This window comes from Crotalus tigris, unplaced genomic scaffold, assembly GCF_016545835.1.
Source record: "Crotalus tigris isolate CLP2741 ecotype Arizona unplaced genomic scaffold, ASM1654583v1 scf7180000024422.289953, whole genome shotgun sequence".
NCBI classification, from domain to species: Eukaryota; Metazoa; Chordata; class Lepidosauria; order Squamata; family Viperidae; genus Crotalus; species Crotalus tigris.
Genome location: NW_024100589.1, coordinates 36,239 through 48,710, shown reverse-complemented (window position 1 = coordinate 48,710; position 12,472 = coordinate 36,239). Strand labels below are relative to the sequence as shown.

Genomic DNA, 12,472 nt, shown 5'->3' with positions numbered 1-12,472 from the left:
AGAGATGGAAAAATTAATAGATGCTACAGATTAAAAAGTACAACAATAACCATATTTTGAGAAGTATCTGAAAAATTGCTACAACAGCTAAGAAAGTGTATTCTTGATAGATGCTCACTTAGGGGACTCTGGATAACATATGGATTTCAATTTTGACTGAATTTATTTACTTGCAACTGTGGGAATTAGTTCCACTAAATGAGATGTACATCTCCATCATTCAGAGAACTAGCCAATTAGTTCTCTACCAGCTTTAATATTACCAAAATGCTCAAATAATGCATTACAATGATTTTTCAAGATATGACTTTCCTTCTGAGAAAATGAACCGGTTGCTTTTCATGTTTCTTAAGGATTGAAATAAATATATTTAACTCATGTTAGGTCATGAGAAGGGAGGACTCACTGGAGAAGGGCCTAATGTTGGGAAAGATTGAGGGCAATAGAACAAGGGGACAACAGAGAATGAGGTGGCTGGATGGAGTCACTGAAGCAGTAGTTTTGAGCTTAAATGGACTCCAGAAGATGGTAGAGGACAGGAAGACCTGGAGGAACATTGTCCATGGGGTCGCAATGGGTCAGACACAACTTCACAATTAACAACACAAGATTATTTTCAGCATGTCTGCAATGTAGGATGAAGGCAATCTATAAGGTCAAAGTTGCATGTGGTTCTTTTATCCTGAGGACTATGTAAATTCAGTGACAGCTTCCTGTTCAAAGGAACCATATCATCCTGCTCTCCTGCTGTACTCAAAAACAGGGGTTGAGTGCTTGTCTGAATATTTTTCCATCAGTAAGAATCCTTCACACTTTTGAGCGAGCAAAAATGGCACTCTGGCTAAATATCATGTCCTTGTTAGTTGTTCTTGGAGGTATTATTTTCCCCTCAGAAAAGAGTGGTTATTCGTCAGTTTCTTGGGTTTACCTGCAGGAAGTCTTATTAAACAAACTTTCTTTCTAGGTGCTCAATCTGAGGTTCAGTTGGTGGAAACTGGAGGGGATGTGAGAAGACCTGAAGAATCCCTCCGTCTCTCCTGCCAAGCCTCTGGATTCACTTTCAGCAGCTACTGGATGAGCTGGGTGAGACAGGCTCCAGGGAAAGGCCTGGAATGGGTGGCAAGAATATATTCTTCATATATTTACTACTCCGACAAAGTGAAGGGTCGCTTCACCATCTCCAGGGACGATGCCAAAAGCCAGCTGTATCTGCAAATGAACAGCCTGAAAGCTGAAGACACAGCAGTCTATTACTGTGCGAGAGACACAGTGAGAGGAACTATATGTGAAGCCATGTAAAAACTGTTAATGACAATGAAGTTCATTATATTTGACAATGAAGTTCTGACTTCTGCAGACTCAGCAACATATTTTTAGCTCTGAGATAAAATCGCATCCCTTTTTCATTTGCAGACCAAGTTTGATATCTTTGAAACAATTTCTCTCTCTTTGTTCATTACCTGTCCTCTTTTATTTATTCTTATCTACAGATGGGCATGACAGATACATGAAAAAAAATGCATGGAAGAAACCTAGCAGTATATTGGTGAATCGTCACTCATAGACTGCCAATGCTGAGGAAGGGAAGGGAATCACAAAGGAAGGAATTGGAAGAGTATTGGAAGGAAAGGAAGAATGTTTTGAAAGCAGTGGAAACAACAAGAAACATAAAATAGATATCAACTGTCATATTCTGCTGGACAGTCTGTGGAACTAGGTTTTTGGAGGTCTGTTTTGAATGGTTCAATTCATTCCTCAGTGGCTAACTGCTATTAAGCCTGATATCCTTCTGGTGGGCACATATTAAATAAATTTTGCAGACTATGCAATGACCTCTGATCCCAAGGGCAATTTAATGTGCTGATTTCAACCTATGCAAACCTTTGGCTTGGCCCAGAGTGAGCTAAATAATTTCTCTGTCCATTGGAAGTGGATCTTCACTATTGATTAGGTCAGGGGAAAAAAGCTGGTTGTCCCCCCTATTGGGGAGGGCAGACAAAATACAAAAGTGTAGATCATGTTTTTTGTTTCTATACTTGTATATAAAAAAAAATAAATATGAAGCATGAGAGAGAGAGAGATGGATAAAGTAACAGATGCCATGCATTGCAAACTACAATAATAATCATATTTTCAGAAGTATCTAAAAAAATGCTGCAAGGTAAGAAGGTGTATCCTTAATAGATGCTCGCATATGGATTAAAATAAATATACTTTAACTGATGTTGGGACATTGTCAGTCATGTCTACAATGGAGGATGAAGACACTCTAGAAAGACAAAGCAGTGTGTATCTCTTTTATCCTGAGGGCTATGTAAATTCAGTGACAGCTTCCTGTTAAAAGGGACCATATCTTTCTATTCTCCTGCTCCACTCAAGATCTCAAGGATTGACTGCTTGACTGAATGTTTTCCCATCAGTAAGAATTCACCAAGGTTTTCAGCAACGAAAAATGGCACTCTGGCTAAACCTTCTGTCCTTGTTAGTTGTCCTCAGAGGTATTATTTTCCCCTCCAAAGAGAGGGATTATTCCTCAGTTTCTTAAGTTTCCCTGCAGGAGGTCTTATTAAACAACCTTTCTTTCTAGGTGTCCAATCTGAGATTCAGTTGGTGGAGTCTGGAGGGGATGTAAGAAGACCTGGAGAGACCCTCCGTCTCTCCTGCCAAGCCTCTGGATTCACCTTCAGCAGCTATGAGATGGTCTGGGTGAGACAGGCTCCAGGGAAAGGTCTGGAATGGGTGGCTTATATATGGTCTTCAGATATTTACTACTCTGACAAAGTGAAGGGACGCTTCACCATCTCCAGGAATGATGCCAAAAGCCAGCTGTATCTGCAAATGAACAGCCTCAAACCAGAGGACACAGCCATCTATTACTGTGCGAGAGACACAATGAGAGGAAGTATATGTGAAGCCAAGCAAAAACTGCCTATTTCGTCCAGTGGTTCTGCAAATTTCTTTTCTAAGAAAAAAACAGGTTCATTAATTCAGATTCTCCCTTCATGCCTTCATTCTGTACACGAACCTTCATCCATTCAATCTATAGGAACAGACCTCTTTTTGTTCATTTAGTGACCACCAGATTTCAATTTCATATTCAATCCAAGATATTTACTCAGTCTACTTATTCTTGACCCTAACCCTTTCATTTCACCACCCATATTTCTTGGTTCTTAATTTTGTAATGTTATCATAGATTTATCTAAGTCCTAAGAGTTAGGTAAACCTTTTTATTCCTCTTCAGTATATCCACATGTCTACTGGTTTTCAAGTCAGGACAATATGAATGTGAGATGGTAGGAATGGAAAAGATCTGATCAGTCACTAAACAGAATTCTGCTTCATTGATAGCTGTTTCATTAGGGCTGAACTTCACATTACATCTGAGAATATGAGTTTCTGCTAGTTCTCATGAAACAAGTGCTTATAATGTATATTTTGCATTATTGCCAATTAAATGGATATATTAAATATTTTCATAATGAAACTTTCTGGAGACTGATTCCAAGTCAATAAATATATCATACCAATTTTATTTCTATTTATTTCCTGAGCTGCACACCATGCCATGACTGCCGATTATCTTCCAAGGAGAATTTAATGTGCTGATTTCAACCTATGCCAATCTTTGGCTTGGCAGAGAATGAACAACAGAATTCCTCTGTATATTGGAATTGGCTCTACACTATCGGTCAGATCAGGAAAAAAAGCTGGTTGTCCCTCAGATTGGGAGCACAGAGCAAATAAAAAAGTGTAAATCATGTTCTTTGCTTCTATATATAAAAAAATAAATTTGAAGCATGAGAGAGAGAGAGAAAGAGAGAGAGAGAGAGAGAGAGAGATGGATGGATAAAGTAAAAGATCCAATGGATTACAAACTGCAGCAATAACCATATTTTGAGAAGTATCTAAAAAATTGCCACAAGGTAAGAAAGTGTGTCCTTAATAGATGCTTACTTATGGGACTATCTAAAGTATGGATTTCAGTTTTGACTCAATTTCTTTCCTTGGAAATGTGGGAAATAGTTCCACTAAATTTTATTTACATCTCCATCATACAGAGAACTAACAATCAGTTCTCGACTAGCAGTACAGTTCCCCAAATGATGCAGCATATTGAATTTTCAAGTTATGTTTTTCCTTCTGACAAAATCAAGCTGTTGCTTTACATGTTTCTTAAGGATTAAAATGAATATACTTTATTTGACATTAGGACTATTTTCAGCATGTCCACAATGTGGGATGAAGGCACTCTAGAAACTCAAAGCAGTGAGTATCTCTTTTATCCGAGGGCTAATTACTGTAAATTCAGTGACAGCTTCCTCTTGAAAGGAACCATATCTTAATATTCTCCTGCTGCACTCAACATCTCGAAGCTGAGTGCTTGTATGAATGTTTTCCCATCAGTAAGAAACCTACAAGGTTTTGAGCTACCAAAAATGGCATCCTGGCTAAACCTCATGTCCTTGTTAGTTGTCCTCAGAGGTATTATTATTTTCCTCTCCAAAGAGAAAGATAATTCCCCATTTTCTTGTGTTTCCCTGCAGGAGGTCTTATTAAACAACCTTTCTTTCTAGGTGTCCAATCTGAGGTACAGTTAGTGGAGTCTGGAGGGGAGGGGAGAAGACCTGGAGAGTCCCTCCATCTCTCCTGCCAAGGCTCTGGATTCACCTTTGGCAACTACTGGATGGTCTGGGTGGGACAGGTTCCAGGAAAAGGCCTGGAATGGGTGGCTTATATATGGTCTTCAGATATTTACTACTCTGACAAAGTGAAGGGACGCTTCACCATCTCCAGGGATGATGCCAAAAGCCAGCTGTATCTGCAAATGAACAGCCTCAAACCAGAGGACACAGCCATCTATTACTGTGCGAGAGACACAATGAGACAGGTTCCAGGGAAAGGCCTGGAGTGGGTTGCACGTATATGATCTTCATATATTTACTACTCTGACACCTGATGGTATGACAGTTCCATGATGGCATGGCGGCTTGTGTTCTTAGTAACGGTGGAGCCTCAGAGGCCTTCCCTGTTAATAATGGCATTAAGCAGGGCTGCGTGCTGGCACCAACCCTGTTCAGCATGATGTTCTCAGCCATGCTGTCAGACGCCTTTCAGAACAGCTCAATGGGAGTTAATCTGAGGTACAGAACCGATGGGAAACTGTTCAACCTGTGAAGACTTCAGGCTGTCACCAAGGTAAAGGAGACTGTGCTATGAGATCTCCTCTTTGCTGATGACTGTGCCCTTAATGCAGGATCGGAGCAGGAAATGCAAGCCAGCATGGACAAATTCGCAGCCGCTTGTGACAACTTTGGCCTCTTCATCAACACGAAGAAAACTGAAGTGATATACCAGCCAGCTCCAAAAGCCCAATATCAAGAGCCTACCATCACAGTAAAGGGACAAAAGCTGCAAGCAGCGGACCAATTTACGTATCTTGGTAGTACCCTCTCCCGTGCAGTGACAATTGACATCGAGGTCAACTGTAGAATTGCCAAGGCAAGTTCTGCATTTGGCAGATTGCGGACTAACGTGTGGGACCGCCGTGGAATAAGTCTTGCTACCAAGCTTAAAGTTTACCAGGCAGCAGTGCTAACTACCCTATTGTATGCTAGTGAGACCTGGACAGTGTACAGGAGGCATGTTAGGCAACTGAACTACTTCCACATAACTTGCCTTCATAGAATTCTGAGGATCTGGTGGCAGGATAACATACCAGACACAGATGTCCTCTCCAGAGCAGGTCTATCATCAGTTTATACTCTGTTGATGAAAGCCCAGATGCGCTGGGCAGGCCATGTTGTAAGGAAGCCAGATCATCGCATCCCTAAATAGCTCTTCTATGGTGAGCTGTCTCAAGGAAAGCGATCACACGGGGGACAAAAGAAGCGATACAAAGACACGTTAAAAGCTTCTCAAGTCCCTGGATATTAATACCATCTCTTGGGAACTTCTGGCGCATGATCGACCGACATGGCGCACCTTGGTGTACCAGGGTTGCAAGATATATGAACACAGAAGGACAATCTTGGCACAAGAAAAGCGAGCACTCCGCAAAGCCAGAGCTGCAAATGCTGAATTAACAGTGTCTACACTTCTTTGTTCAGTATGTGGCAGAACATTCCATGCTAACATCGGTCTTATCAGCCACCTACGGACACATCGTTGATAGCCCATAACCCATAACCCACAAGATATCAAGGTCTTCATCGAAATTGATGGACAAAAAACACTCTGACACCATTCACCATTTCCATGGATGACGCCAAAATCCAGCTGTATCTGCAAATGAACAGCCTCAAACCAGAGGACATGGCGATCTATTACTGTGTGAGAGAGACAAACAGTGAGAGGAAGTGAATCTGTTTATTTCACCCAGCAGTTCTGCAATTTTTTTTCTAATAAAAAACAGCTTTATTAATTCAGATTCTCACATTGTTTCTTCATTCTGTACATCAACCTTCATCCATTCAATCTATATGAAAAAGCCACTTTTTGTTCATACAGTGAACACTGCATTTCTATTTCATATTCAGTCCAGGTTGATATTTACTCAGTCCACTTATTCCTGACCCTGTCCCTCTCATTTCACCACTCATGTTTCTTAGCCCTTAATTTATTGATAATATCATAAATTTATCTAAATCAGGACAAATATTTGGGGATGTAGATATGAAAATCACTGTCAAAGTTCAAATTGTAGACAGTGATGGTTTGTTAGATATAGCCTTTCTTTCTTATAAACTGATTTTATCTTCCCCATGAAACTGAGATGCAAATGAGGTCACTGAGCTGTTTCTCCTTTAAATAATCACAAATACACAAAAGAGCATCCCAGACCCAAAGGTGTCACTGCAGTAAAAGAAGGGTTGTTTTCTCACTGCCCCATGGAACCTGCCATTCTACTTCTTTGCTTAGTAGCAGCTCCTCTGTGTGAGTATCTTCCAGATAGACCCTGAACAATGAGGTAAAATAAAAGCAGAGTTATTTACTAATTATTACTTTCTCATTCGCTTAGATGTCCACTCCACCATCCAACTTGTGGAATCTGGGCCAGGAAGAGTGAGCCCTGGAGGATCCTTCAGATTAACTTGCAAAGTGACAGGGGAATCCATTGAGAATATACCTTGGCATGGATCCGCCAGGCTCCAGGAAAAGGATTGGAATGGGTGGGTGACATAGCCTTGGTGGAGGGTAAATGGAGTACAGACTATGCCTCATCCCTCCAAAGTCGAACGACCTTGACAGCCGATGACTCCAAGAATGAATGTTACTTGACAATGAAATCCCTGACAGCTGCAGACTCAGCCACATATTACTGTGCAGGAGAGTCACAGTGAGAGAAAGCAAGGGAGGAAGTGTGTAAAACCTCTCAACGTTTGTGTGAAGAAACTTCATTCACACAAATGGATTGAGATAATTTATTCATTCTTTCAGCTTTGGCTGCAAAATGGAACAAGCTAATATTCCAAGTCAAGAAGAAGTAGGACTAGATTTCAGAGTAGCTACTCATATTCAGAACTGCACATAGCTTGTTATTTGCATCTATTTTCTTTTCTTTCTTTTTTCCTATTTACACAGGTTTCTCAAGAATTAGCTGCAATATCATTGTTGTGGACAGGGATTAAGAGATACAGATGCCTGGTAGTTGGGCTGATTACAAGTCCTAAGAGTCATTTAGCCTTCTCTCTTCCCATTCCTTCTTGGTATACCCAGATGTGTATTGGTTTTCAAAGGATCTCAGTATGGGTGTCATATGGCATGAATGGAAGGAATCAGATCAGTCAGTACAGAATATACAGAATTCTACTTCACTAATAGCAATTTCATCAGGGCTGAACTACACATTACACCATATGAGTATCTGCTAGTTCTAAGGAAACAAGTGGAAATAATATATATTTCACATTATTACCAATTAAATGGATATATTAATGAACTTTTGTGGAGATTGACACCAAAAGAATGAATATATCTATATATTTTATTTTTATTTATTTCTTGAGGTGGAACTATTGAGCCCATTCTATTCAGCCTGGAAACTCTGGAGAACTCCTGCAGATCAGAAACATTATCCCAAGCCCTATTTTTTTACCTTTACAATGAGCCTGATGGTAGCCTTCCATCTGCTTTGCACGAGAGGGCAGCAGTGTCTAACAAATTAACATTCTCCACTTAACCCAATTGAAAGTGTGGTTTCATCTGTTAGCCAGATGGTTTTCTCTTCTGCTTCCGATTTGTCAGTTAATGGGACTCTGGAGACCATCCTTTCCCAAGAGACTTTCTCCTAATTCCTTTTTTTTTTAGCTCTGAGATAAAATTGCTTCACTTTCTTCTTCTTTTTTCATTTGCAGACCAGTGGAAACAACAACAAATACAACATAGTTATCAACTGTCATATTCTGCTGGACAGTCTGTGGAACTAGGTTTTGGGAGATCTGTTTGGAATGGTTCAATTCCTTCCTCGGTGGCTAACTCCTTATAATACTGTTAAGCTTCCAGTGAGTACATATTATACAAATTTTACAGACCATGCCATGACTTCTGATTATCTTCCAAGGGCAATTTAATGTCCTGGTTTCAACCTATACCAACCTTTGGCTTGGCACAGAGAGCAATAAAGAATTCATCTGTCCATTGGAATTGGCTCTATAGTATTGAACACTGGTGTGCTCCATATGGGGGAGGGCAGAGCAAATACAAAAATGTAAGTCATGTTTTTGCTTCTATATTTGTATAAAAAATAAATTTGAAGCCTGAGAGACAGATGAAAAAATTAATAGATGCTGCAGATTACAAAATACAACAATAACCATATTTTGAGAAGTATCTGAAAAATTGCTACAGAAAGAAAAAAAGTGTATTCTTTACTCACTTAAGGGACTCTGGATAACATATGGATTTCAATTTTTCAAATCCACTAAATGTGATGTACATCTCCATCATGCAGAGAACTAGGCAATTAGTTCTCTACCAGCTTTAACATTATCAAAATGCTCAAATAATGCATTATGATGATTTTTCAAGATATGAATTTCCTTCTGAGAAAATCAACCTGTTGCTTTTCATGATTCTTAAGGATTAAAATAAATATATTTAACTTATGTTAGGTCATGAGAAGGAAGGACTCACTGGAGAAGGGCCTGGGAAAGATTGAGGGCAATGGAAAAAGGGGACGACAGAGAATGAGATGGCTGGATGGAGTCACTGAAGCAGTAGATGTGAGCTTAAATGGACTCCAGAAGATGGTAGAGGACAGGAAGACCTGGAGGAACATTATCCATGGGGTCACGATTGGTCAGACACAACTTCACAATTAACAACAAAAGGTCATTTTCAGCATGTCTACAATGTAGGATGAAGGCAATCTAGAAGGTCAAAGCTGCATGTGGTTCTTTTATCCTGAGGTCTATGTAAATTCAGTGACAGCTTCCTGTTCAAAGGAACCATATCATCCTGCTCTCCTGCTGTACTCAAAAACCTAAAGGTTGAGTGCTTGTCTGAATATTTTTTTCCATCAGTAAGAATCCTTCACACTTTTGAGCGAGCAGAAATGACACTCTGGCTAAACATCATGTCCTTGTTAGTTGTCCTCAGAGGTATTATTTTTCCCTCTAAAAAGAGTGGTTATTCCTCAGTTTCTTTTGTTTCCCTGCAGGAAGATTTATTAAACAAACGTTTTTTCTAGGTGTCCAATCTGAGGTACAGTTAGTGGAGTCTGGAGGGGAGGGGAGAAGACCTGGAGAGTCCCTCCATCTCTCCTGCCAAGGCTCTGGATTCACCTTTGGCAACTACTGGATGGTCTGGGTGGGACAGGTTCCAGGAAAAGGCCTGGAATGGGTGGCTTATATATGGTCTTCAGATATTTACTACTCTGACAAAGTGAAGGGACGCTTCACCATCTCCAGGGATGATGCCAAAAGCCAGCTGTATCTGCAAATGAACAGCCTCAAACCAGAGGACACAGCCATCTATTACTGTGCGAGAGACACAATGAGACAGGTTCCAGGGACAGGCCTGGAGTGGGTTGCACGTATATGATCTTCATATATTTACTACTCTGACACCTGATGGTATGACAGTTCCATGACGGCATGGCGGCTTGTGTTCTTAGTAACGGTGGAGCCTCAGAGGCCTTCCCTGTTAATAATGGCATTAAGCAGGGCTGCGTGCTGGCACCAACCCTGTTCAGCATGATGTTCTCAGCCATGCTGTCAGACGCCTTTCAGAACAGCTCAATGGGAGTTAATCTGAGGTACAGAACCGATGGGAAACTGTTCAACCTGTGAAGACTTCAGGCTGTCACCAAGGTAAAGGAGACTGTGCTATGAGATCTCCTCTTTGCTGATGACTGTGCCCTTAATGCAGGATCGGAGCAGGAAATGCAAGCCAGCATGGACAAATTCGCAGCCGCTTGTGACAACTTTGGCCTCTTCATCAACACGAAGAAAACTGAAGTGATATACCAGCCAGCTCCAAAAGCCCAATATCAAGAGCCTACCATCACAGTAAAGGGACAAAAGCTGCAAGCAGCGGACCAATTTACGTATCTTGGTAGTACCCTCTCCCGTGCAGTGACAATTGACATCGAGGTCAACTGTAGAATTGCCAAGGCAAGTTCTGCATTTGGCAGATTGCAGACTAACGTGTGGGACCGCCGTGGAATAAGTCTTGCTACCAAGCTTAAACTTTACCAGGCAGCAGTGCTAACTACCCTATTGTATGCTAGTGAGACCTGGACAGTGTACAGGAGGCATGTTAGGCAACTGAACTACTTCCACATAACTTGCCTTCATAGAATTCTGAGGATCTGGTGGCAGGATAACATACCAGACACAGATGTCCTCTCCAGAGCAGGTCTATCATCAGTTTACACTCTGTTGATGAAAGCCCAGATGCGCTGGGCAGGCCATGTTGTAAGGAAGCCAGATCATCGCATCCCTAAATAGCTCTTCTATGGTGAGCTGTCTCAAGGAAAGCGATCACACGGGGGACAAAAGAAGCGATACAAAGACACGTTAAAAGCTTCTCAAGTCCCTGGATATTAATACCATCTCTTGGGAACTTCTGGCGCATGATCGACCGACATGGCGCACCTTGGTGTACCAGGGTTGCAAGATATATGAACACAGAAGGACAATCTTGGCACAAGAAAAGCGAGCACTCCGCAAAGCCAGAGCTGCAAATGCTGAATTAACAGTGTCTACACTTCTTTGTTCAGTGTGTGGCAGAACATTCCATGCTAACATCGGTCTTATCAGCCACCTACGGACACATCGTTGATAGCCCATAACCCATAACCCACAAGATATCAAGGTCTTCATCGAAATTGATGGACAAAAAACACTCTGACACCATTCACCATTTCCATGGATGACGCCAAAATCCAGCTGTATCTGCAAATGAACAGCCTCAAACCAGAGGACACGGCGATCTATTACTGTGTGAGAGAGACAAACAGTGAGAGGAAGTGAATCTGTTTATTTCACCCAGCAGTTCTGCAATTTTTTTTCTAATAAAAAACAGCTTTATTAATTCAGATTCTCACATTGTTTCTTCATTCTGTACATCAACCTTCATCCATTCAATCTATATGAAAAAGCCACTTTTTGTTCATACAGTGAACACTGCATTTCTATTTCATATTCAGTCCAGGTTGATATTTACTCAGTCCACTTATTCCTGACCCTGTCCCTCTCATTTCACCACTCATGTTTCTTAGCCCTTAATTTATTGATAATATCATAAATTTATCTAAATCAGGACAAATATTTGGGGATGTAGATATGAAAATCACTGTCAAAGTTCAAATTGTAGACAGTGATGGTTTGTTAGATATAGCCTTTCTTTCTTATAAACTGATTTTATCTTCCCCATGAAACTGAGATGCAAATGAGGTCACTGAGCTGTTTCTCCTTTAAATAATCACAAATACACAAAAGAGCATCCCAGACCCAAAGGTGTCACTGCAGTAAAAGAAGGGTTGTTTTCTCACTGCCCCATGGAACCTGCCATTCTACTTCTTTGCTTAGTAGCAGCTCCTCTGTGTGAGTATCTTCCAGATAGACCCTGAACAATGAGGTAAAATAAAAGCAGAGTTATTTACTAATTATTACTTTCTCATTCGCTTAGATGTCCACTCCACCATCCAACTTGTGGAATCTGGGCCAGGAAGAGTGAGCCCTGGAGGATCCTTCAGATTAACTTGCAAAGTGACAGGGGAATCCATTGAGAATGTATACTTGGCATGGATCCTCCAGGCTCCAGGAAAAGGATTGGAATGGGTGGGTGACATAGCCTTGGTGGAGGGTAAATGGAGTACAGACTATGCCTCATCCCTCCAAAGTCGAACGACCTTGACAGCCGATGACTCCAAGAATGAATGTTACTTGACAATGAAATCCCTGACAGCTGCAGACTCAGCCACATATTACTGTGCAGGAGAGTCACAGTGAGAGAAAGCAAGGGA

The 12,472-nt window shown here is 41.0% G+C and overlaps 2 gene segments (V, D, J or C); both read left to right on the top strand.

The window, feature by feature from the left end:
• Positions 1-768: 768 nt before the first annotated feature.
• On the top strand, positions 769-1,299 carry LOC120302089. The segment is given in 2 exon segments: positions 769-875; positions 965-1,299. Coding segments are annotated over 2 exon segments (381 nt in total).
• A 1,071-nt stretch (positions 1,300-2,370) lies between these two features.
• LOC120302088 lies at positions 2,371-3,072 on the top strand. The segment is given in 2 exon segments: positions 2,371-2,498; positions 2,588-3,072. Coding segments are annotated over 2 exon segments (531 nt in total).
• Positions 3,073-12,472: the final 9,400 nt, after the last annotated feature.